The sequence below is a fragment of the Stegostoma tigrinum genome, chromosome 41 (genome assembly GCF_030684315.1).
Source record: "Stegostoma tigrinum isolate sSteTig4 chromosome 41, sSteTig4.hap1, whole genome shotgun sequence".
NCBI classification, from domain to species: Eukaryota; Metazoa; Chordata; class Chondrichthyes; order Orectolobiformes; family Stegostomatidae; genus Stegostoma; species Stegostoma tigrinum.
In genome coordinates, this window is record NC_081394.1 from 4,370,917 (window position 1) to 4,396,785 (window position 25,869).

General features: G+C 48.8%; 1 protein-coding gene across 1 annotated transcript; it reads left to right on the forward strand.

Moving 5' to 3' along the window:
* Positions 1-1,494: 1,494 nt before the first annotated feature.
* si:ch211-79k12.1 (uncharacterized protein LOC568891 homolog) lies at positions 1,495-25,869 on the forward strand. Its single transcript, XM_059641313.1, has 8 exons — positions 1,495-1,679; positions 8,079-8,200; positions 10,468-10,666; positions 13,563-13,714; positions 17,146-17,290; positions 18,971-19,112; positions 20,606-20,708; positions 23,372-25,869. Exons 1-7 carry the CDS (start codon positions 1,619-1,621, stop codon positions 20,694-20,696), a joined length of 912 nt encoding a protein of 303 aa, XP_059497296.1. The 5' UTR covers positions 1,495-1,618; the 3' UTR covers positions 20,697-20,708; positions 23,372-25,869.

A 25,869-nucleotide genomic window follows, 5' to 3' on the forward strand; every position in this document is an offset into this window, starting at 1 on the left:
GACCTGGGGGGTGAGGGTGCAATGGCATCAGGAATGCCAATGCTGGACACAAGACTCCTCTAAGTGAAGGAGGCAGTGTACTTGAGGGAACGAAGTTTGGTGCAGGAACCACAGGAATGGTCCTGCGTGGGGAAGAGACCTGGCCAATGCGAGGTCAGTTCCCGAGGTCCGAGTAGGGGTGATGGCCCTGAATAAGTACACAGATAACATGGATGGTGAAAATTTGTAAATCGTGGAGGAGCAAATTGTGCCTGGCTCCTCGAAAGCCTTTCCAACTATTCGGCAACTCGTGGGTTCTCCATTTCCGTCAAGCATTGAAAATACTTTGGAATTGGAGATGGACATGGCCGATGTCACTGCCTCTGCTCCCTGAAGAGGAGAATGAATTTCTTCTGAGATGTGCTGGGTACAAGAGGCGAGCTCCTGTGCATTACATGTATCAGAGGCAGAGTTGCAGGAACCTGATCTACTGCTAATATGCCCCAGAAGGAACTACCAAAAAAGAAGACTGGTCTACATCCTCAGACACAGAGGGGGAGCGGTTTAGTAATTGTAACAAGGTCAGCCATGTGGACTGAATATGTGGATACGTCCTAGAATATGAAATCCCTGTTTGGGACTGTTAACCTGGTGCAATTAGGGAGCCCTGGCTAACCTATATAAACAGGAATGTCAGCGGTTCTTCTCACACTGAGAGCTGAGTCTGAGGGAGCTGGGTCAGTGACGAGGACTCTCCATGTGTAAATAAAGAATGACAGGATACAGGCTTCTGTGGAGATATTTCAAAATTCTCAGTCTATTGATTAGTAAAGGGATCAAGGGTTGCAAGGAGACGGCTGGAGAATGGGGATGAGAGACATCTAGGCCATGATCGAATGATGGAACAGACATGATGGGCCACACGGTGTAATTCTGCTCCTTTTTCTTCTGGTCTTATGGAATGATCAGATGGTTTTGTAATACACACCATCCTCAAAACAAAACAGTTTCATTTAAAGATTAGTGACATGTTGTCTGTGATAATATTTTATGTTGCGAAAGCACCTGGAACCCAGTCGAGGATCAGTGAGTTAGCTGACTGTGACAACTTTCCAGAGAGAGGTCAGAGGGATCAGATGCCACTAATACAGAAGGGACGCTTGGTCCCCAAGCCTGAAAATTCCCATCATCGTGACTCTGAGGGGGTTTGGGCGGGGGGGGGGGGGGGGGGGGCGTGTGGAGACTCTGAACGCGGAAGTGTCAACAACCAAAGAACATTCAAACTGGGAGCCCGACTTCTACCTGGTGACAATTAACGTGACTTCACTCTGAAGGACATAATTGGCCGAGTCACAGGCTATTAAATAAAAACAAGATAAAGTACCTTTTTTAAAAGAAAGAAACAAACTCCATAGATTACTGCAACACTCCCTACAATGAAACTCCCACTTCTTTGCAACGAAGTGAAAAAACAACGATAGAGAGAGAAATCCCCAAATCATTGGGCGGAGACCCGGAACAAAGTTGTAATATGATCTCCCCGCCTCCTGCAGGTTATTTGTAAGCAGGTAGACGCAGGAGTTCAGAGTAGAACGCTTTTTGGTCTGTCGTGGGGATAATTTTGGAAGTAGTTGTGAAAATGAATCCCTCTTTCTGGACCTTCCTGCTGGCATGCATTTGCTTCCCGGCGATCGGAAATGGTAAGTCAGACAAAACTTGGGACAGAACTCTCAACTTTCCTGTTGTGTTTCTCTGTTCACCAAATGCGTTCAGAAGGTAAAGTGCTCACGAGTGTCCAAATGATCAGACCGTTTCTTGCTAAACCGTGTTTCTTTGAAGCAGTACCAGTAGTCGAATCCAGTAAAGATTGAGCAAGCTGGCGTTAACAAGGGTGGAACGGTGTCAACGTGAAATATAGCTGAGGTGGAGGGGACAGGTAAGAGCCAGTCGGTTGGGACTGTCACCCCCCCCCCCACCCCATCAAGATATTTTGTTCATTGACTGCAACACGTAGATTACTGTAAAAAGCATCTATCATAATTGCTTCATGGCAATGCAATTTATTTGTTTCCATTTCCTGCTTCAAGCAAACAACTTAACCCTTTGTGTCCTGTAACATGAGCTGGTAAATGCTGTCGTGCAGTTTGGACTTTCCTTTTTGTTGCAACTCTTTGGTGTGGGTTAAAAATGAAGCCAGAGTGTGCAGGCCAAGCAGCATCTCAGGAGCACAAAACCTGACATTTTGGGCCTAGACCCTTCATCGGAGAGGGAACTGGAATAAATGGTGGGGGGGGGGAGGCGGACCGAAAGTGCAGAGTCCTGAGCTTGGTCCGGAGGGAGGAGGGTAACTTCTTCAAGTTAGGCATCCCTGGAAGAGGCTTCGCAGCGAGGTTCAAATTGTATCAGAGATAATGGGAACTGCAGATGCTGGAGAGTCCGAGATGACAAAGTGTGGAGCTGGATGAACACATTTGGCCTGCTGCATTCATCCAGATCCGCACCTTTTGTTGTCTGGGATTCTGCAGTTCCCATTATCCTAGAACGTGCAGGATTCCAGAGGGAACCCCCCTGCCCCCCACCTGTCCCCGAACCTACCACTGTAGAAGGAAACATTGCATTTCAATAGCATTCTTGGTCAGCACCTCCAAAACTTTACTACCATAAAAACACTGTTTGAAGAATGGCCTCTCTTGTTGGCCACGGAACACAATAGGCAACTTGCACGTAGCAAGCATCCATCACTCTACTTTCATAACAGCTGGATCATCCTTTTTATTTCTTAATTGAGAGACTTCTTCCTTTCCTTTGCAGAGTTAGGAGTCCGTTCCAACCCAAGTGTTGAATTCCCAAGAAACCCCCACTAATCAGTGCAAAATGATCCTTTGCTTCCAAAGGGTGCCTTCATTTGCTGCCTCATCCAAAAGCCTACACCTCTTCTAGTTTGGGATTGTTTGTGGATATGGGTCGGGATTTTACCCCATAACCTCCCTGGCTCGAGTCGAGATTGTTGCCAAATGAATCGCAGCCAAAACTACAAAGTCGACCCAACTCCTGATCTACCCCTGTCAAGCTTTTCATTGGGAAAATTTGCCGAAGATCTTTTGCGCCTTCCAAACCCACTGCCACTTTCATATGCAAAGACAAGCGGAGCAAATATGTGGGAACACCACCCCTGCAAGTTCCCCTCCAAGCCACTCGCCATCCTGATTTGGAAATGTATTGCCATTCCTTCGGTGCCACTGGGTCAAAATTGGGAACTCCCTTCCGAACAACATTGTGGGTCTACCAACAGAACATTGTCTGCAGTGGTTCAAGAAGGCAGCTCACCATCACCTTCTCAAAGGCTACTAGGGACTGTTAACAAATGCTGAGCCACCCAGCAACGCCCACATCCCATGAGTGAATTAAAACAAAAAATGTGTACGTGGGACGTCACGGTGGCTCAGTGGTTAGCACTGCAGCCTCACAGCGCCAGTAATCTGAGTTCGATTCCAGCCTCAGGTGACTGTCTATGCGGAGTTTGCACGTTCTCCCCGTGTCTGCGTGGGTTTCCTCTGGGTGCTCTGGTTTTCTCCCACAGGCCAAAGATGCACAAGCTAGGTGTATTGGCCATGCTAAATGTGTGGTGAGAGGGTTGGGGAGTGGGTCTGGGTGGAATGCTGTTCAGAAGGTTGGCATGAACTTGGTGGGCTGAATGGCCTGTTTCCACACCATAGGGGTTCTATGGTTCTAGGAAAGTATGTGATCAGGCTTAATTGAGGTTACCAATACAATAGATGAGCAGGCAGTGGCTTAAAAATTGATCCTTGTGAATGGCTCTAAGAAGGAGTTATTATCTCTGATTCCAAGTCTTCTTTTGATGAAGGGGAAAGTCTTGTGTGCAGAGAAGGCATTTTGTCACAGCCTGTGGCTAAAGTAGGATCACTCAGGACTAGAATCACTTAAGATGGCGGGGGGGGGAGGGAGGAGGAGGAGGGTGGCGGCAAGTTATTCATTTTGGGAAACTTAGATCTTTGCATTTTTGTTTTGCTGGCAACTATACCCAACAAGAATGAACAAACTCTTCGTTATTAAATAAAGCAATGCCGTTGTGTTTTGGAATGTGTAGAGCAATTCAGAAGTGAGTCATATTGTTGTTTTGCGTGCTTGTCAACTAGATTTTTGTTCCGGCATGTTGGCAAACATGATTTTCAAGTTGTCTCAGTTTTTATTTGGCTAGCTCATCTCCTTTCAAAATCTAAAAGGTTTCTTTAAGAAGATAGTCAAATAGGATCCTTGCTTAGACTAGCCAGCTTTTTCTGCTTCCATTGGGTTACTGCAGTTCAAAGCCTTGTGGTGTGAGGCTGATGTTAATTACGGCCATAACATGGGCAAGTGCTGCTGTACGGGGAGTTTCTAAATTGGGAAGTGGCACAGTTTTCCCAATCCCTTTCCGATGGGCAGGGATTGGAGCTAGGAGTTGGAACAGTGTGGACTTAAGATGGGGCAGCAAAAAAATTTTGGAGCCTTTGCAACAGCAGAGCTTAGCTGAACAACAGTGTATTTAATGAGCGTGTCTTGCGAAAAGCAGGTATCAATAAAAGCCATTTCTGCATTGTGTCTTTAGTAATTGTTCAGTAATGACCTCCTGTTGCCAGCCCTGCAAAAGGACTGGATGAAATGTCAGCCAGACAATTTAGCCAACCTGCATTTAGAGTCTATGCATTGTTTGTTTGTTAGGGATTCTTTGGCAATGTTTCTATATTGTGTCTGCAGTGTGTATTGAAAGGGTAGTGTACAAAAAAGAAGCTTGCCTTCCTATAGTGCACGTCACGACTTTGAGATGTCAAATGTGTTATATATTTGCAGTGGTATGCACATTAAATTACTCCACACAGCACTGAGATTTTGTTCTTGAGCTTTAACCTCTCATTCAAGGGTGTTGACCCTCTGTGATAAAGTCCGCTGTTAAATGTGATTAGGGAAATTGTAGCACTTGAGGGCAATGGTATGAAGCAAAGTACTGGGGACGCTGGATATCTGGAATAAACAACAAACAAAAATTGCTGGGTGAGCTCAGTAGGTCTAGTAGTAACTGTGGAGTGGAAACAGCTAAAATTTCAAGTCCAGTGACCCTTCTTCAGAATGTACATGCCTCCTTAAAAATACACTGCCTCCTGTGAGTTTACAATTAAGCCTGCACTTCCCATTTCAATTGTGACCTTCAACACTGAGCTAAAGTCCAGTCTTTGTCCCAAACTCCTTCCATTACCATGAAGTCCCCATAAGATGATAAAAATTCAGCAAATTCAATGGGAACTTGTAGGTATGGAAGACAAGCTGTGATTTCACTCTTTTTTTTTTAATTTAATGAACGGGGATTTTTTTAACCCCCTGAGGGTAAAACCTGCTGTACTTGTTCCAGGTAGGTTTCAGTTTCTACTCTGCAGCAGTGGTGTGATGTTTAATAGTTCACTCGGTGTTGCATGTCAATTAGCAAAAAGCGCTGTAAATTAGGTCACTTATTAAGAAATCTCATGGACAATCCAAAACCGAAACAATGATTTACACTTTATTGCATGCAGCAACCAAAATATGACCCTTGCAACCGAACTTGACGATTAGCCAATTAACCAACGGTAGAATTTAGCTACACTACCGCCCTGTCCAGGGTTCAATCCTTGTGCAATGTGGTCGTCCAGAGTTTTGCGACTGAAGAATCCTGTAGCTGAATTCATGTAGGATTTTCTGTCTTGTTCAGTGATGATCCTTCTGAGGTCACCAAGCCCTGTAGCGAGCCTTCTTATCAGGGGTAACCTCTCTGTTCCTTAATGCATTCAATACTATCGAATGCACACAATGTTATGGTTTAAAAATACAAACTTGTCTTTTCCAAACCCACCATATTGGCTGTATGTTTGAAACATAACCTGTCGTGCCATTAACTCTTTAACTTCTTCTCCACAGCCATCATTTGTCCTTGTTGCATAAGGCAGCCAAGTTTATTGAGCAGATGTTGAAACAGTTTATTTATGGAGCTTTGACTCCTCCTATGCCCAGGGATGGTTAATTCTCATGTTGTTCTTGATTCCCTTCAATAACAGTCTGTCCTTGTCCTTTTATTCTCAGGAAACAGTTTATTCCTGGAAGCGTTATTGCTAATTCTTTCAATCCCTGGCAGTTATGAAACTTCTGAAATTTACACGTTGTCACACTGGGTTACTGAGGCAACTGGCAGGTTGTAGCCCATAGCTAGGAATAAACAAGTTAAAGGATTAATAAGTTCTTCCATTGCATGACTGACCAGAAATCCCTTCAGCTCTTACAGCTGCCACTGCTGTACATTAGCAAGATCCTTACTCGACCTGTTGTGAGCCCACCATCTTTGGCTGTCAACCCCTGGAACAAGATTCAAACCTGGAACTCCTAACCTACATTCGGGGAATGCTATTCTGTCTGCCACAAAATGTCACTCACTGCGTTAACTACACTTCAGGTTTAATTGATGCAAATTGGTGACCTCCGGAGTCTCGATTTGGAGGCTATGTAATTGCAGTTCCTTGCTTCCTACCTTCCCTTTTCATCATGTCAACCAGCCAAGTCTATGTGAGCAATATGTCTCCAGCACACCCTTTAGCTCCCACTGCAACCTGTGCCCAACTTCAGTTCTCCACGTTGGCCTTATCTTTGGGGACACGAATATTTACAGCCTCATTCCCACTCAGAGTAGGAGACTTGCATCCTATTTCACTGGGCTCGATGCAAACGGCGATCTCTAAGCTGAGACAAGGGGTTGGGTCCGAGTGCTAACTCGGACTATAGAGGCGTCAGCCTTTCTCAGTTCCAGGCCCCTGGTTAAATTCAACCCTTGCATCCAGTCTAGTGCACACTGCAGCCTAGAATTAGTTAGCCTTTTGAGTCAGCCGTTCATGAAAGATTGTGGGAAGGCCGTGGAAATATTTTTGTTTAACCTGCTTTTGTTTTCCTGGTTTGATCCTCCCTGATCCACAAAGCAACATTGCCTTGTTGGTTTTCTGATGACTCTGATGCTGAATTTCATGCCAAACAGGAGGTCAGCCAAGTTGGCACGGTGGCTCAGTGATTAGCACTGCTGCCTCACAGCTCCAGGTTCCCGGGTTCAATTCCACCCTCGGGTGACTGTCTGTGTGGAGTTTGCACATTCTTCCTGCGTCAGTGTGGGTTTCCTCCCACAGTCCAAATATGTGTGGGTTAGGGTGGATTGTCCAGGCTAAGTTGCCCAGAGCGTTCAGGGATGTGTAGATTCGGTGAGTTACAGAGGGATGGGTCTGGGTGGGATGCTCTGAGCTTCAGTATGGACTTGTTGCGCCAAAGGGCTTGTTTCCACACTGCAGGAATTCTATGATCAAGTTGATGGTTTTTACCTAATTTCAAACTAACAAGTATTGCCTTATATCAAGGGGAACACCATCCAGGACAAAGCAACCCCCACTCGATTGGCACCACATCCACAAACATCCCACTCCCTCCCTCCACCGACGCTCAGTCGCAGCAGTGTGTACCATCTACAAGATGCTCTGCAGAAATTCACCAAAGACCCTCAGGCAGCACCTTCCAAACCCACAAATAATTCCATCCAGAAGGACGAGGGGCAGCAGACACATGGGAGCACCAGCCCCCTGCAAGCCACACCCCATCCTGACTTGGAAATACCTTGCCGTTCCATCACTGAGTCAAAATCCTGGAATTCTCTCCTGAAGTCATGTATGCAAAGAATGGGAAAATGGTGTAGAGGTCCAAAATGAGCTTTGATTCAACTGAGAAATTGAGCAACCTCAACAAGCAACTCCAGTCTCTTTTCTTCCCAGTATCCGATGCTCGTTCAAACATTATTTCTGATTAATTTCCTCATCTGCTTGTGACATGTGACAATCTGTCTGCGTATCCATCTCTTACTCACTGACTTGTGGCTTTCCATCATTGAAAAAGATTAAAATTCTGCACAAGTCTTGTTCAAGACGATTCAATCCCACACATCGCTTCAAGCTACTGGGCTCCTGAGTGCCTCCAGGACTGAAGCATACAGTTTCACACTTTGATTCACTGAATGAGTAACTTTATTTTGTTCTTTGGGATTGCAGCGAAACTGCAACTGGCTATTAAGGAACCCTCCGGACCAATCGTGGAAGGGAATGATGTAATTTTGCAGTGTTTAGACGATGGGCAAGACATGTCTCATGTCAAATTCCAGATGTATCACAAGGTGAGGTTCTTCATTGCACACAGTTAGCGATGATTACTTCATCCTCTTAGGAATTAAAATCCTATGTAACCAATCTTGCTCTTCACATCCAAAGAAACAGAAAGTGCTTGTTTAGGGTCAGGGAGGCCTGCCGAGATACGGTGAGCTGTGAGGAACTGGACGGGCACACATGTTTCATTATCAGTAATGCGGCCACAAGCATACGCAAAAGAGTTGAGGGATTTTCTGTACGTAGCAGGAGGAAACGTGTTAGGGTGCTGTGGATCAGTATCTAACCCTGTACTGCCCATGTTCGATGGGGGACAGTGTAGAGGGAGCTGTACTGTTTCTAACCCTGTACTGTATGTGCCCTGGGAGTGTTTGATGGGGACAGTGCAGAGAGAGCTTTACTCTGTATGTAACCCCATGCTGTCCCTGTCCTGGGAGGGTTTGACGGGCGGCAGTGTAGAGGAAGCTTTACAGGGTTTCCTTTATTCTTTAATGGGATGTGAGTGTCTGTGGCTGGGTCGGCATTTGCTCGCTATCCCTAATTGTCCCTGAACTCGGTGGCTTGCTGAGCATTTCAAGGGGAGCACAAGCTTTAAACTGAGGGGTGATAGATATGGGACAGATGTCAGAGGTAGGTACTTTCCTCAGAGTAGTAAGGGTGTGGAATGCCCTGCCTTCAACAGTAGTAGGCTTGCCAACTTTAAGGGCATTTAAATGGTCATTGGAGAAACATATGGATGATAATGGAATAGTGTAGGTTAGATGGGCTTCAGATCGGTATGACAGGTCGGCGCAACATCGAGGGCCGAAGGGCCTGTACTGTACTGTAATGTTCTATGTTCTATTTCAGAGGATAGTTAGTGAGTTACCTTGATAATAAAATGTGAGGCTGGATGAACACAGCAGGCCAAGCAGCATCTCAGGAGCACAAAAGCTGACGTTTCGGGCCTAGACCCTTCATCGGAGAGGGAACTGGAATAAATAGGGAGAGAGGGGGAGGTGGGCCGAAGATGGAGAGTAAAGAAGATAGGTGGAGAGAGTATGGGAGGGGATAGGTCAGTCCAGGGAAGATGGACAGGTCAAGGAGGTGGGATGAGGTTAGTAGGTAGCTGGGGGTGCGGCTTGAGGTGGGAGGAAGGGATGGGTGAGAGGAAGAACCGGTTAGGGAGGCAGAGACAGGTTGGACTGGTTTTGGGGTGCAGTGGGTGGGGGGGGGGGGGGAAAGAGCTGGGCTGGTTGTGTGGTGCAGTGGGGGGAGGGGACGAACTGGGCTGGTTTAGGGATGCAGTTGGGGAAGGGGAGATTTTGAAACTGGTGAAGTCCACATTGATACCATATGGCTGCAGGGTTCCCAGGCGGAATATGAGTTGCTGTTCCTGCAACCTTCGGGTGGCATCATTGTGGCAGTGCAGGAGGCCCATGATGGACATCTCATCAAGAGAATGGGAGGGGGAGTGGAAATGGTTTGCGACTGGGAGGTGCAGTTGTTTGTTGCGGACTGAGCGGAGGTGTTCTGCAAAGCGGTCCCCAAGCCTCCGCTTGGTTTCCCCAATGTAGAGGAAGCCGCACCGGGTACAGTGGATGCAGTATACCACATTGGCAGATGTGCAGGTGAACCTCTGCTTGATGTGGAATGTCATCTTGGGGCCTGGGATAGGGGTGAGGGAGGAGGTGTGGGGACAAGTGTAGCATTTCCTGCGGTTGCAGGGGAAGGTGCCGGGTGTGGTGGGGTTGGAGGGCAGTGTGGAGCGAACAAGGGAGTCACGGAGAGAGTGGTCTCTCCGGAAAGCAGACAGGGGAGGGGATGGAAAAATGTGGCAGTGTGGAGCGAACAAGGGAGTCCTCTAGTGAGTTACCTTGTTGTGGACGCATGTATAGGCCACATCAGGTTACAAAGGCAGACTGTCTCGGAACTCAATAAGAGCTTCTTACAACCATCCATGCTAGCTTCGTTGTCACAATCCCTGAGAGTACCTCTGTTTCCCAGATTTATTCACGAAATTCTTATTCCACCAGTTGCAATAGCAGGATTGAACCCCATGGTTCCCTAAAAATAAACGAGCCTGAGCCAGTCGTACTCCAAAACATCTCCCTGAAAGCTGCAGGAGGGTCTGATGTGAAGTTCAAGGTCAAGTTTCCGTATTCTTCACCTTGATAAACATTGTCTTAATTTTTAATCAAAAACAAATTGACCTCTTCGGCACGTGCAGAAATGGGAATTTAAATTTTACAAACTGATTTTTGGCAGATGTACGTAACTTAATGTTTCCTGTTTTTAGTGGTTGCGGTCCTGGTTAACTATCGATACTACTACTTCCTTCCGTTGCTGGTACTACAGTTTTAACGTCAGCAGAGTTAATGGGGAACTTCTGCTTCGGGTGAAGCAGATGTACAAATGGCATGCAGGTCCATACCGATGTGTTTCCAATGGAACTGATGGACAGGGCGCCTCTGAGAATGTGACTGTCCCTCTTCAGTGTAAGTGACTTCTTAAGCTTTCTCACCTTTACCTCTGTAGCCTCTTGTCACTCTGTGTGACTGATTGCTCTTCCTCTTCACTCCAGGACTCTCGTTCCTCTTTTTTTTTCAACTGTCATCCCTGTCCATCCTTTCTCCTTCTGTCCCTCGCTCTGTCTTGTTCCATCTTTCCATTTCTCTCCCTCTGCCCCGTGCCATTCTCCCTTCTCTGTCTGATCTCATTTTCCTGTTTCTCACCCACTGTCTCCATTCTGTACCAACATGCTGAGCCAGGTGCTTGGCTTGAGTACCCCCATGACATCTCAACGCCTGCCCCAGCTCAGTTCCTGCTGAAACCATCAATCGCTTGTTGTTTACACTGAACTTTGCCTAGCCCCTACATTACCAGCCCTCTCGTGCCTGAGGTTTTCCAAAGCTGGTCTTCCATGTCCCTTTTCCGAGTCCCCTTTCCTGTGATCCCCAACCTATGCTGAGTTCCTCTTAAGCAATTTTAAAATTCTCATCCTTGTTTTCAAATCTGCCCATCAGGTCATCCCTCCCAATCTGTGTATTTTCCTCCAGCCCTAAAACCCCATGATTCATCTGCTTACCTCCACTTCTGGTCTCTTGAACAGCCTTAGTTGCCTCCCTAAATTTTTCCACCTCTCAAACACTCCTCAAAAATTGCCTCTTTGACTAGGCTCCTGATTGTCAGGTCTCTGTATGATGCTCAGTGATTATGTTTGGTAATGATTCCTGTGAAGTGTTTCAGGATGTTTCACTTTTGTTTGAACTTTTACATAAATCACTCTCTCGTTTTTACAACTCTATTCCTTTTCTAAATTCTTTTTCTCTTGTTTATGCTCACTTTCTTCTTTTCTCACTCTCTCGTGCGCATTATCCGTGCTCTCTTTAGCTGTCTCTCTGTCTGTTTTATCCTTCTCTTCTTTACTTCACTCTAACTCTCTCTCATTCAATCTTTCTTATTCAATCCTCTGTCCTCCCGTCTCAATCCTTTGTTCTTTTGTGTGTGTGTCGCGCTCTGTCTCTCGCGCCCGCGCCCGCGCTCTATCTCTCGCGCCCGCGCCCGCGCTCTGTCTCTCGCGCCCGCGCCCGCGCTCTGTCTCTCGCGCCCGCGCCCGCGCTCTGTCTCTCGCGCCCGCGCCCGCGCTCTGTCTCTCGCGCCCGCGCCCGCGCTCTGTCTCTCGCGCCCGCGCCCGCACTCTGTCTCTCGCGCCCGCGCTCTGTCTCTCGCGCCCGCGCCCGCGCTCTGTCTCTCGCGCCCGCGCCCGCGCTCTGTCTCTCGCGCCCGCGCCCGCGCTCTGTCTCTCGCGCCCGCGCCCGCGCTCTGTCTCTCGCGCCCGCGCCCGCGCTCTGTCTCTCGCGCCCGCGCGCTGTCTCTCGCGCCCGCGCGCTGTCTCTCGCGCCCGCGCGCTGTCTCTCGCGCCCGCGCGCTGTCTCTCGCGCCCGCGCGCTGTCTCTCGCGGCCGCGCGCTGTCTCTCGCGGCCGCGCGCTGTCTCTCGCGGCCGCGCGCTGTCTCTCGCGGCCGCGCGCTGTCTCTCGCGGCCGCGCGCTGTCTCCCGCGGCCGCGCGCTGTCTCCCGCGGCCGCGCGCTGTCTCTCGCGCCCGCGGCCGCGCGCTGTCTCTCGCGCCCGCGGCCGCGCGCTGTCTCTCGCGCCCGCGGCCGCGCGCTGTCTCTCGCGCCCGCGGCCGCGCGCTGTCTCTCGCGCCCGCGGCCGCGCGCTGTCTCTCGCGCCCGCGGCCGCGCGCTGTCTCTCGCGCCCGCGGCCGCGCGCTGTCTCTCGCGCCCGCGGCCGCGCGCTGTCTCTCGCGCCCGCGGCCGCGCGCTGTCTCTCGCGCCCGCGGCCGCGCGCTGTCTCTCGCGCCCGCGGCCGCGCGCTGTCTCTCGCGCCCGCGGCCGCGCGCTGTCTCTCGCGCCCGCGGCCGCGCGCTGTCTCTCGCGCCCGCGGCCGCGCGCTGTCTCTCGCGCCCGCGGCCGCGCGCTGTCTCTCGCGGCCGCGGCCGCGCGCTGTCTCTCGCGGCCGCGGCCGCGCGCTGTCTCTCGCGGCCGCGGCCGCGCGCTGTCTCTCGCGGCCGCGGCCGCGCGCTGTCTCTCTCGCGCCCGCGCGCTGTCTCTCTCGCGCCCGCGCGCTGTCTCTCTCGCGCCCGCGCGCTGTCTCTCTCGCGCCCGCGCGCTGTCTCTCTCGCGCCCGCGCGCTGTCTCTCTCGCGCCCGCGCGCTGTCTCTCGCGCGCCCGCGCGCTGTCTCTCGCGCGCCCGCGCCCTGTCTCTCGCGCGCCCGCGCCCTGTCTCTCGCGCGCCCGCGCCCTGTCTCTCGCGCGCCCGCGCCCTGTCTCTCGCGCGCCCGCGCCCTGTCTCTCGCGCGCCCGCGCCCTGTCTCGCCCGCGCCCGCGCCCTGTCGCCCGCGCCCTGTCGCCCGCGCCCGCGCCCTGTCGCCCGCGCCCGCGCCCGCGCCCTGTCGCCCGCGCCCGCGCCCGCGCCCTGTCGCCCGCGCCCGCGCCCGCGCCCTGTCGCCCGCGCCCGCGCCCTGTCGCCCGCGCCCGCGCCCGCGCCCTGTCGCCCGCGCCCTGTCGCCCGCGCCCGCGCCCTGTCGCCCGCGCCCTGTCGCCCGCGCCCTGTCGCCCGCGCCCGCGCCCTGTCTCTCGCGCCCGCGCCCTGTCTCTCGCGCCCGCGCCCGCGCCCTGTCTCTCGCGCCCGCGCCCTCTGGCCCTGCTCAGTACCGGGACATTATTTGACCAATGTGACCTTCAGATGCCCTTCATTAGGTTTCTCACATGATTCTGCCACGTTCCTCGCCATAGGCCTTCGTTATGATAAGACCCTGGCTGTTTTTCTCCCTTTGTTAATACCTTTCGGCGTGCCACTTCAATTATTCCCTTATCTGTTTGTTTTAAAGATCTCAACCAACTAGCCATCTCTGAACCCGGGAGTGTCTTTAGCCGTTACATGAGAGACCCACGAGTTGTGAGGGTGATGCGAGGAAAGGATGTTGAGGTCAAATGTTGTGCGAGCTCTTCTGAGCCCCCAGTGTTCCAGTGGAAGAGGAAGGTACGGACAGGATACAGAGACAGAAAGTGTTGCCTGACCCATTGGTTGACACAGGAGGACGTAACGATCGTCACAGCATTCTGCCTCAGCTCCAGTGACTGTAACATCTTCTACCTTTGCCCTTGGTTCTTTCATTCAGCTTCCTCCTTTAAATTCCACTGGTAGGAGAGACTGGGGCTTGAGGGCAGAGTGAAGGGGGCAACCCTTTAGAACTGAGGTGGGGGTGGAACGGCGAATCTTTAGAATTCATTGTGACAGAGGGCTATGGAAGCGAGGTCGTTGCATGCCTGTAAGTCAGGGCTAGGTTCTTGGTTAGTATCAGAAATCCCTACAGTGTGGAAACAAGCCCATTTGGCCCAACAAGTCCATACTGCCCCTCCAAAGAGCATCCCAACCCAGACCCATTTCCGATGCGTGTCCCACCTAACCTAAACATCCCTGAACACTATATGGGTAATTTAGCATGGCCAATCCACCCTAACCTGCACATCTTTGAACTGTGGGAGGAAACCGGAGCAAACCCACACAGACACTGGGAGAACGTGCAAACTCCACACAGACAGTCGCCTGAGGGTGGAATCGAACCCAGGCCCCTGATGCTGTGAGACTGCAGTGCTAACTGCTGAGTCACCGTGCCACCCTTGGGGGATCAAAGTTTACAGGAGAATGGGGCTGAGAAACATTATCAGCCAGTGTCCTAGAGCTATTTACCTGGATTAACAATCCGGTGAAATGTTCTGGGGACCCGGGTTCAAATCCCGCCACAACAGATGTTAGGATTTGAATTCAAACAAAAACTGGAATTAAGTGTCTAATATTGAACGTGGTTAGAAAAACTGCCATTTGAACTTGGTCTGAATCCTCAGGTGACTCTATAGACCCAAGGCAATGCCGTTGACTCTTAATTAGGGATGGGCAATAATGTTGGTCCAGCCAGAGATGCTAACATCCCACGAATGAGTTGGAAAAACATGCTCAAGTAGCAGGGATTTGATTTAGCTGCATGGCCTAACACTACTCCTGCATCGTATGATCTAAATAAAGGTTGAAGTCACCATTGGTGGGCAACTGGTGGTGAGTATAACCTGAGGTCAGCTGAGGGAGAAGTTGAGAAAGATGTCGTTCATGGTAACCTCAGCTGGTATGGGACTTGAACCTAGGCCTATTGGTGTCGCTCTGTGTCCATCCAACTGAGCTAGCCCACTTCACCTGGCCCCAAAAATACGCCTCCATTATTCACTTCGATCACTCCTTGTGAAAATGAATTTCGCATTCTAACTGCAGCCTGGGAAGGATGTTTTTCCTGAATTCCCAATTGGATTTCTTGGCCTCAATCTTACATCGACAATCTATAGTCACGCGGTGGACCACGGGCAGAAACATTCACTCTGAATTGGAACCTTCTGTTGTTTGAAACGCCCCCGTCAAACCCATCAGCTGCCTTCTCGAGAGAGAGCAGGTATCCGATCCCTTTGCCTTGTTCAACTGGGCTAATGGGCCGAGGAGTGGCAGTTGAAGCTTAATTAGATAAAGTGAGGTGTTGCATTTTGGTAAGGCAGACTAGGGCAGAATTTAGCAGCTAATGGTAGGGCCCTGGGGAGTGTTGGTGAACAGAGACCTAGGGGTGCAGGTAGATAGCTGACAGATTTAGAGTAAAAGGAGGACCTTTTAGCATGGAGATAAGGAGAAACACTCTTCAGCCAGAGAGTGGTGTATCAATGGAATTTGCAGCCACAGAAGGCTGTGGAGGCCAGGTCATTGAGTACATTTAAGACTGAGATAGATGGATTCTTGGTGATCAAGGGTTGCAGGGAGAATGAGGTTAAGGAACATATCAGGTCATGTTGCAGCTGTACAAAACTCTGGTGCGGCCGCACTTGGAGTATTGCATATAGTTCTGGTCGCTGCATTATAAGAAGGATGTGGAAGCACTGGGAAGGGTGCAGAGGAGATTTACCCGGATGTAACCTGGTATGGAGGGAAGGTCTTATGAAGAAAGGCTGAGGGACTTGAGGCTGTTTTCCTTAGAGAAGAAGATTAAGAGGTGAATTAATAGAGACATACAAGATGATCAGAGGATTAGATAGGGTGGACAGTGAGAGCCTGTATCCTTGGATGGTGATGGCTAGCACGAGGGGGCATAGCTTTAAATTGAGGAGTGAAAGATATAGGACAGATGTCAGAGAGTAGTAAGGGCGTGGAATGCCCTGCCTGCAACAGTAGTAGACTCTCCAAGTTTAAGGGCATTTAAATGGTCATTGGATAAACATATGGATGATAATGGAATAGTGTAGGTTAGATGGGCTTCAGTTTGGTTCCACAGGTTGACGCAACATCGAGGGCCGAAGGGCCTGTACTGCGCTGTAATGTTCTATGTTCTATGAATGGCAGAGTGGACTCAATGGGCTGAATGGCCTAGTTTGTGCTCCTATGTCTTATGGTGTTGTGATTGAAAGTGGTGTCACGGGTAGATAAGATGAAGATGTTTGGCGTGCTTGCCTTCATTAGTCAGGGCACTGGGTTTAGGAGTTGGGACAATGTATTATGGCTGTCCAGGACATTGTTAAGACCACATGAGGAGTACTGAGTACAATTCTGGCCATCCTGTTACAGGAAGGATGATATTAAACCGGAAGGGGTACAAAATAGATTTACAAGGTTACTTACTGAGACTGGAGGGTTTGAATTATGATGAGAGGCTGGATAGGCTGGGGGTGGTGGAGGGATCCTACAGGGGTTTGTAACATCATGAGGAGCATATATAAGATGAACAGTCACAGAATTTTCCCCAGGTTAGGGGAGTCCTAAACTACAGGGTGTGGGTTTAAGGTGAGAGGGGAAAGATTTAAAACGGATCTGATGAGCAACTTTTTTCACGCAGAGGGTGGTGCATGTATGGAAGGAGCTGCCAGAGGAAGTGGTGGGGGCTGGTACAGTTACAGCATTTAAAAGGCATCTGGATGAGGACATGGATAGGAAGGGTTCAGAGGGATATGGGCCAAATGCTGGCAAATGGGACTAGTTCAGCTTAGGAAGCCTGCTTAGCATGAACGAGTTGGGCTGAAGGGTCTGTTTCCATGCTGTAGGACCCAACGACTCTCGCACTCCCTGATGTGTCAACCCACCCATTTCTGGGACCATCCTTGTCAATATTTCCCCGTGCTATCCCTGTCCTGGGAGTGTTTGATGGGGGGGACAGTGTAGAGGGAGCTTTACTCTGTATCTAACCCTGTGCTATCCCTGTCCTGGGAGTGTTTGATGGGGGGGGACAGTGTAGAGGTCAGATTATACACAGAATAACAGATAGCTGGGAGTGAGGTGCAGACTGGAATCTAATTCAGACATTTGGGGAGAGGGGGCTGGTTTATGTCTGTAATACTACCAGGAGTAAATCATGATGAAATCTAAATGAAGTGTAACTATTCCTACAGGGCAATGAGTGGGTTTACCCAAACAGCAACTTAAAGATTGTGAAGATCACCCCAGAACAAGGTGGACTATACACTTGCAAAGCTACTCACCCTTCAATCCCGAGTTTGACCCAGTCTAAATCGATTCTGATTGAGGTTGTGGAAGGTGAGCGAGCTGGACTCATTAATGTTCAAGTTGTCTTTCTTTTTTTTTGGTATCAGTTTATCTGTTTATTTTACCCCTCAGATCATGAATTCTAATCTTTTCACAGCCCAAGTAATTCTGACCTTCCCATGGAATTTAAACTCCTCCTAATGGCTATCTACCTTGTAACCTAAGATAACCACCTCCCAGTACTTTTAATCCCATTAAGTGAGCTTGTGTTTTATAGGCCATCACATCAAAGGAACAGTCCATTCGGATCAACTACTACATTCTGGAGTTTAAACTCCATTGCATCCTCCTCACATCTTTCATTATAAATCCTCCATTGTAGCTTTCTTCCCTTATTTATCACTCGCTTGAGTAGTTTCACCTAAATTGTGATTTGATACAGCCACTCTGTCTGGGAGGGAGTTCCAAATTTCTCCCACTATTTGGGTAAAGAGGCTTCTCCTAGAATCCCCACTGGACTCATCAGTCATTATGTTAAATTGATGGCCTCCTGTTCCCTCCTTCCTCCCTGTCTCTAGCCTGTCAAGTCCATACATAGTTTTGAGTTAGATCTATTGTCAGATGTACTGCACTACAGTGAAAAGTGTTGTTTTACGTGCTATACGGGCAGCTCACACCATACAAAGTGGATCACGGATGACGAACAGAGTGTAGGATATGGTGTTACAGCTGCTGGAAGGTACAGAGAGAGAGAGGGAGATCGGAATTAACATTTTGAGAGGCCCGTCTAACAGTCTGATAACAGTGGGGAAGAAGCTGTTCTCGAATCTGTTTGTGCATGTACTGGAATTTTTTAATTTCTGCCTGATTGTCGTTTTTTGTTTCCAAAAGGGGGACCCTGGCCGGTCAACCTTTATGTAAATTGTACATTCACTCATTTCTGGTATCATACTTATAAATCTTCCTCTCTCCTTCTCCTACACCCCTGCCTTCATTTCATGATGTGAGCCTCTAGTCTGACCACAGCTGCAATACTGTGAACAGTTTTGCACCCCTTGTGTAAGGGATAGGTAGACTTGGGGAGGCATTAGTGGGCAGTCCAAAGAAGGTTCGCTTGGCTGATTCACGTATGGAATGACAGTCTGATGAGGGGGGAGGCTGAGTAGATTGGGCCTGTACACGTTGGAGTTTAGAAGAATGAGAGGTGGTCTTAATGAAACGTACGAAAGTGTCTCTGAGGATTTGACAGGGTAGATCTGGAGAGGTTGTTCCCGCATGTGCGTGTGTCGAGGACCAGAGGACGTCACATCAGAACGAGGGGTTGTACGTTTAATACACAGACAAGGAGTAATGCTTTGAACCAGTTTTCTTGCAGATGGTATATAATGCTGCTGCTAAACGTTGGTGGTGGAGAAAGTGGGATGTTTGTGGTGCCAATCAAGTGTGGGCTACTTTGACCTGGATGGTGTCGAGCTTGTTGTGTTGTCAGGGCTGCTCCCATCCAGGGTCAAGTGGGGAGTGCTCCATCCCCCTCCTGACTTGTGCCTTGTCGATGGTGGGACAGGCTTTGAGGGGTTACTCCCTGCAGGATTCCCAGCCTCAGACCTGCTGTCACAGCCGCTGTACTTCTAGGGCAAGTCCAGTGCATTTCCAGTTGATTTAATGGTGCTCTGCTCATTTTTGTTTAATCACACCTACCCCTTGTAAATAAACCTCTCTTTCTTAATTCAGAACCACTGAGCTCACTACAACTGAGTGACATGAACCTGATTTTAGCGATAGCCATTCCAACTGGAGTCCTCCTCTTGGTGATCATTGGCATCGTGGCTTACAGGTGCAAAGCAAAGAGGAATGAGAAAGGAATGAAGCCTCTGTGAGTAACCCCATAACTTGCGTTTCTTTAGCGCCTTTCAAAACCCCAGGATGCCCCGATGAATTTCACAGCTGATTGGAAGCGCTAAAATAAAGGGAATGTGGTAACTAGTTGGCACACAGCCCCACCCCACTCAAACAGCAACATGGTAATGTTCAGGGTTCTCTGTGGTTTTTTTTGGTGATGCAGGGTGAGGGTTTTGATTTTGATAGTTTGTGGTAACAACTGCGCTGGGTCCCAACAGTTTCCTTCCGTCCTCCAGGGAAATGTCTCTGCGAGATTGGCCCCAGGATTTTTCACATCCAACCTGGTTGGCTTAGTGTCCCATCTGGAAGGCTGCATTGTTGGGTACGATGTTCCTTTGGGATTGCAATAGGACTGTGGGGAAGAGACGAATTCCCAATCCCCCGGTCTGCACATTCGGAGGTAACGGTACCGTCCAACGGGAATGGCCGAAGCCATTTCCCTGCAACAAATGCTGTGTGAAATGAGATGCTGACCTCAGCAGGACAGGTCCTCCAGGAAGCTCCGTTGAGAGGCCAGTTTTGTTTTTTGAGGAGCTTTTCAAAGAATGAGATTGGAATTCTCTCGCTGCCTGAGCGCAGGACCCCAGGCACAGCTGCCAGTGGTGGGCCAATGGGAACTGGGGGATGCTGGGGAGGCCAGGATTTGGGGGTGGGGGGCTTACAGAGATAGGGAGGGGGTGTAGGGGCTGGAGGGGGTTACAGAGATAGGGAGGGGGTGTAGGGGCTGGAGGGGTTACAGAGATAGGGGGCTGGATGGGGGGGGGTTACAGAGATAGGGGGATGGGGTGTAGGGGGCTGGATGGGGGGGGTGATAGGGGGAGAGGGTGTAGGGGGCTGGATGGGGGGTGATTACAGAGATAGGGGGCTGGATGGGGGGGGGGGGGTTACAGAGATAGGGGGAGAGGGGGCTAGGGGGCTGGATTTGAATGTTAATTCCTGAAAATGTGTGAAGTTTAGCTGGAAGACCAGGCGATGTCTGGTTGAATGGAGTCATTAGCTGCAGGAGACATGTGACGTGCTGCTACTCCCCATTAGTAACATCCTCATGTTGTCAGATTCTGCATATCAGACAGAATTGACCCCTTGTTCCTATCGGTCAGTATGAAGATAAACATGGTGATAAGTAGAATCAAGGAGATGTGTTGCATTCTGTAATGTGCACACTCGGACTGAAAATCTGTTAATTTTGCACACTGCGTTCCTGTACAGTTCAGAGCCACTAACTCACGGTGGTACTGCATGCATATGGGATAGCAAACAAAATAGATTTTAGACGTTTGTGGTAACAAGGGGATCAATCTTGTTCATTCTCCATCCACCAGTGAGTGTCTCGTGACGGCTGAAATATGGAGGATACAGTGTGTGCACGTGCGTGAGTCTCTGCCCATGTCATAGCATTTTAAAATATGCTGCTTCGTGTTCCATTATAAACTGCTTTTTGTCTTCCTTGCCGTCCCCTCTGTGCAGGGATAACCAGGCCGTCAAGACCCCTATCTGGAAGGGGAGTGACTCATCCATTCCCAGCTGTGTGACCGATTCCGTTCCTCTGGTCATGTGAACCATACACCAGGTACCGGCCTCGCTGTGACTCCCTCCCCCGTAAGAGAGAGAGAGAGTGTGAAGGAGTGAGAGGGGATGTGGGAGATGAGTGGAACGAAGCGAAGGGAAGGCAGTAAGGGGGGGAAAAGTTGACCGTTCAACCTCCTTGAGTTTTCCTCCCCTTATTTTACAAACGTGGCCCACCTTAGCTTTCTTAGGGGACAGGGTGGGTCCTGACGTTGTGACAGTGGACTGACTGGGATAGTAATCCAGAATCCCAGTCTAATGTTCTGGGGTTACCGGTTCGAATCCCACCACGGCACTTGGTGAAATTTGAATGCTATAAAATGTCCCTAATTGAAATGTTAGCCTGATGGGTGACCATTATCATGAATGTTCACTAATTTCCTTTCAGCAAAGGAGATCAGCCCCCTTTACCCTCTTCCCCCTTGGTCCAAGATGGCCACCAGCCTCTTTCTCCCACCTCCACCTCGGTCCAAAATGGCCGGTACCTCACGCTGAGACTTTTTCCCTTCTGCTCCGGGGATGTAGGGTTCATAGTCTCTCAGCATCCGCCCTGTCCAGCTCCTTTGGAATCTTGTCTGTTTGGATGAGTTCACCTCTCATTCTTCCAAAGTATTCCAGAGAATTTCAGCCCAGTTGACTGCGCCTCTGGAGGTTCAGGAAGATATCTCACTGCCATCTTCTCAATCGGTTACCCAGGCAGCGGCACCCACATCCCTTGAATAAATTCAAGAAAACCTTGGACAAATCTTTCAGCTCAGGGACTGATTTATCAAACTACTCTTGTAACCACTGCCAATGGGAGTATTCCCTTCCTTTAGCTGAATATGCTCTATATCCGAGCACGAACTGACAGAGCAGAGAGAGAGAGAGAGAGAGTGTGAGAGGAAGGTCCAGGAGGGAGGAGTTTTAACATGGGGTTGTGTCAGAAACATCAGCCATGATCGAATGGCAGGTGTGATGGGCTCAATGGCCTAATTCTGCTCTGACGTGTAACAGTCTAAATGTGTCACAAACTTAGAAGCTGTAAGTTTACATACTTTAGTGGCTATTAGAGGGATGCGGAAAGAGATAGACAATGTGGGAAGAGAAAGGTAAGACACAGGGACACCACAGTGAGGGAGAGAAGGATGTGGGCAGAAATCTCGCTTTTTATCTGGATCAACATCCTGGTGGATAATAAGACCTCTGCTCTGGAATGTTGCATGATTTAACTTGGTTGAGAAAGGAGGTCCTCTCAGGCCTGGGGAGATTGTGTAGGTAAAGAGAGAGAGAGAGAAAGGCAGACTATCTAGTCTTGTACTTACAACTTGAGGGTAATTTCCGTGCGTAACTCAATTTTGACTATTCCAGTCAAATCAATCCATTTGCCACAAGGTATGGGAGATCCATATCTTTATCAGTCAGGGTTTTGTATGGGGAGGTCCTGCTGAATTTTTGTACGATGGCTCAGCTGAATTATTGCATCCCGTTGTGAAAACTGGTGTTAAGGGAGGTGCAGAAGACATATATTTGTGAGAATGGTTTCTGGGACGGGGACTGTAGTTACGAGGATGAGTTGGGAAGAGCTGGGACTAGAGATGAGATTTGATGGAGGTGGTTCTGGACAGAGTGGAGATAGGAGGAAGTGTTCCCATCGATGGAAGGATTGAGAGGGAGAGGGAGACAGGTTGCGGGTGATCTGCGAGGGAAGTGATGAAAACCAGTGGACCTCACACACAGAGGACCACCAAGCCTCACGGTGAGGGCTCAACCACCTTGGACTGAGAGCGTGGAGGATGCAGGCTGGATTGAGGCTCTTGTGAGAAAATTGGATGATTCTTTGCAAAGATATATATGAATTTAAAAAGATGCCCATGGCTATAAGAGTATAAATGGGCCCTTGGCATTAGATAAACTGGTCCTCATCAGTTAGTGGAAAGCTGTGGAAGTTCAAGGAGACAAGTTCACCTCTTTGTTTTTAGAAAGAACAGATAAAAATTGCACATGATAGTGAAGTATTGTCAATTAATACAAAAAATGTTATTGATTAAGAAAAAATGAATGAGAGATTCAGGAGGGTAGGAAATTTAGAAGTCAGATTTTGACTTTAGTTCACAATTCTATGATGAATCTAATATGTAGCTTGGAAGTTTAATCTCCTGCCTGTACGGAGCTGGTGATTATTATGACTGTAGTAACAACTGGACCACTTGTGGCAGCATGAGCTTGGAGAAGAGAGGCTAAGTGCCTGCTTTGTTTCATGCCACTGGCTGGGCCAATATTTACTGCCCTGTCCCTAATTGCCCCCTTGAGAATTTGGAGGGTGAGCTGCCTTCTCCAACCGCTGTAGATAGACCCGCAATGTCCCTTAGGGAGGGAATTCCAGGATTTTGACCCTGGTGAAGGAACGGCGATATATTTCCAAGTCAGGATGGTGAGTGGAGTGGAGGGGAACTTGTACGGGATGGTGTTCCCGTGTATCTGCTACCGTTGTCCTTTGAGACAGAAGTGGTTGTGGAAGGTGCAGTCTGAGGAGCCTTGGGGAAGCTCTGTAGCACCTCAGCGAATGACAGGAATGAAACTGCACTGTTGGCAAAACGCTGCATTGTGGACCAGCTGTCTTGCTCACTGATACGTCCCTGCCACACTAGCGTACATTTTCAACAATATTTGTCTTTTGCTTTACAGGAAGGAAGCCTTTGAGAAGGAGGTGGGATGGCCACAATGCTGATCGAGCTGAGCAATTTAAAACTCTTCATCTCTTATCTGCTTTTGCCTCACAACCATGGAGGGAGGGAAATGTTTAAATTTAATGAATTGCTCAATCACAATTATTTTTATCAGGGCTGCAGTGTCCTTTCCTGTGAAATGTGCTGGCAAAGGAGACAGTGTTGCAGATTTGTCTTTTAATTCAAGGCAGTGAGGAATCCTCGTAAGACATTTGAGGCTATTTTGTTGGAAAGTTGGGAGCGTGCTTTCGGGACAAAATTGTCCAGAAGCCTCCCATCTGTTATTTCACCTTGTGGGCAACAGGTGGCGCCACTCTAGAGTATGGGGAGCCATCTGTTGGTAGTGATGAAGTACTGCGCCTCACCCTTTGCAAATTCACTGAACACCTATACAGACATTTCAAATAAACCTGTTACTGAAATTGACATGTTTCTGGGGATCCCTGGCAAATATTGACACATTCCAGGGGAACTTCTGTCTTAACTGGAATTGCTGCCAGGACATTCTGCACCACCCCCCGCCGTCCCAAATGATCTAAACTTCAAATAGAATCAAAGCCATAATTTATGACTGTAGAAATGCTGGTGACTTTTCACTCCAGTGCTAAAGCCTTTGAACGCTGACTCCCTGCATGGTTGCTGCAAGTCTTTGCATTTATATATTTCTGAAATTAATTTTCTTGATTTTTGTTAGTCTCTCAGATTATAATCATTCACTTTGCACTTTCGACAATAGTTGCAGATGTCATAGAAATATTTAAGTCGTGCTGATTTTCTTTCAGTTGATATTTAGAGTTGAGTTTTCCTGTATCAACATTTCTATTCAATTTATTGCACACTTGCTTTCTGTTGTGATAGTTATGAGGGCAATTTATATTTCCTGTAAGTGGTTTTTTTGTTGTAGCCTGCTCACAGAAGTAGCACTTTAGAGCTTGTGATGAGCAATCTGCATGAGATAGTAGCAGTGATTGATCAAAGTAGCGCCTCCTCCTGGCAGAAGGGCACTGCTGCAGTGGAGTTTTGTTTTAAATGGGTTTGCTCCTGCTCACTCTCTCATTTCCTTCTCTTGGTTCTGTCACCCGCGACAAACAGGCACCAAAGATATTTGTGATCAGGGATAATAGGAATTGCAGATGCTGGAGAATCCAAGATAACAAAGTGTGAAGCTGGATGAACACAGCAGGCCAAGCAGCATCTCAGGAGCACAAAAGCTGATGTTTCGGGCCTAGACCCTTCATCAGAGAGAAGGGTCTAGGCCCGAAACGTCAGCTTTTGTGCTCCTAAGATGCTGCTGCTGTTCATCCAGCCTCACACTTTGTTACCTAAGATATTTGTGTCAGAAAAGATTCAGATTGAGGATGAGCAGAGGAGTCAAAATTGTCAGTAAAAGCCGTGAAAATCTTCTTCAACTTTTACTTTAGAAAAGCATTGGCACCTGTAAAGACCCTACCTCGCATTTAAGCCAAGCCTCAGGGTATAGCATAAAGATGACTGCACTCCGATGTCCCTTTCTAATGATGGAAATATTCCCTCTTTACCCGATCTGGGAATATAGTTGACTCCACTCCAGTCTCTAGTGCAAAAAACGTCTGGTCCTCTGCTGCACTGCGTTGGAGTCTTAACTCAAAATTCCTGAGAATAGAGACTGTCCGAGATTGCACTATTTCACTCGCCCTCTTCCCAGCTGCGCCTGCACAGCAGTGGAATTTTGCTTTTGAGTTTGTGCTTTAGCTTCAATTTAAACCTTGCATTCCTGAAAGTTCACCCCCACACCTCCCTTCATTTTGAAAGTTCCCCTTGAGATGGTTTCCTTCATGGTGGCATGTCCAAAGCCTGACAACTCAGTCAAAAAAATGCACTCGTCTACAGTACCCCCACCCCCCCCCCCCCCCACCCCCCTGCCAAAAAGCAAGTCCTCTGAGTTTTTTTTTCATGAATCTCTTCAATCCCTCTAGGGCCTGACCCTCCTGTCCCTGGAACACTGTCTCCCTAGTTGATTCAATCGAACCCCCACCCCCAAACCACCCCTGACCCCGGTAACCTTCCCTGCTCCAAAGGGAACAATCCCGGCCTAAGTCCGTGAACACCCTCATCCCAAATGTGTAAGCCACGTCTCTGTTTTTGAGATGCACACACAACTCAGCTGGATATTTTTTACAGGGTTAGAAGTTTTGTGCCTGTTTCTGTGGATCGCAGATTATTTAATTAGCTAATTCTGACAGGAAAATGATTTCCAACAGTGAAAAGACATTGTATTTCAATACAAATGGCCTGTAGTGTTTTTCTCTGCCCCTGTTTGTATGGGCAGGAACAGTGGTAGGTGTATGGGCAACAGTAATTTCAGCTCTGAATGATTATAATTGGGGATTTGCTGCTTATTTGTATCAAAACTGTCTTACACTAGCTAAAGGATCTCAATTCTTCATATGTTTAAATAAACGATTGAAGTAAACAGAA

Excerpts from the sequence above, each read along its gene's own strand:
- si:ch211-79k12.1 (XM_059641313.1), top strand. The coding sequence starts at position 1,619 with ATGAATCCCTCTTTCTGGACCTTCCTGCTGGCATGCATTTGCTTCCCG. Across the intron at positions 1,680-8,078 it reads CTTCCCGGCGATCGGAAATG|CGAAACTGCAACTGGCTATT; the intron begins GTAAGTCAGACA and ends TTGGGATTGCAG. Across the intron at positions 10,667-13,562 it reads TGTGACTGTCCCTCTTCAGT|ATCTCAACCAACTAGCCATC; the intron begins GTAAGTGACTTC and ends TTTGTTTTAAAG.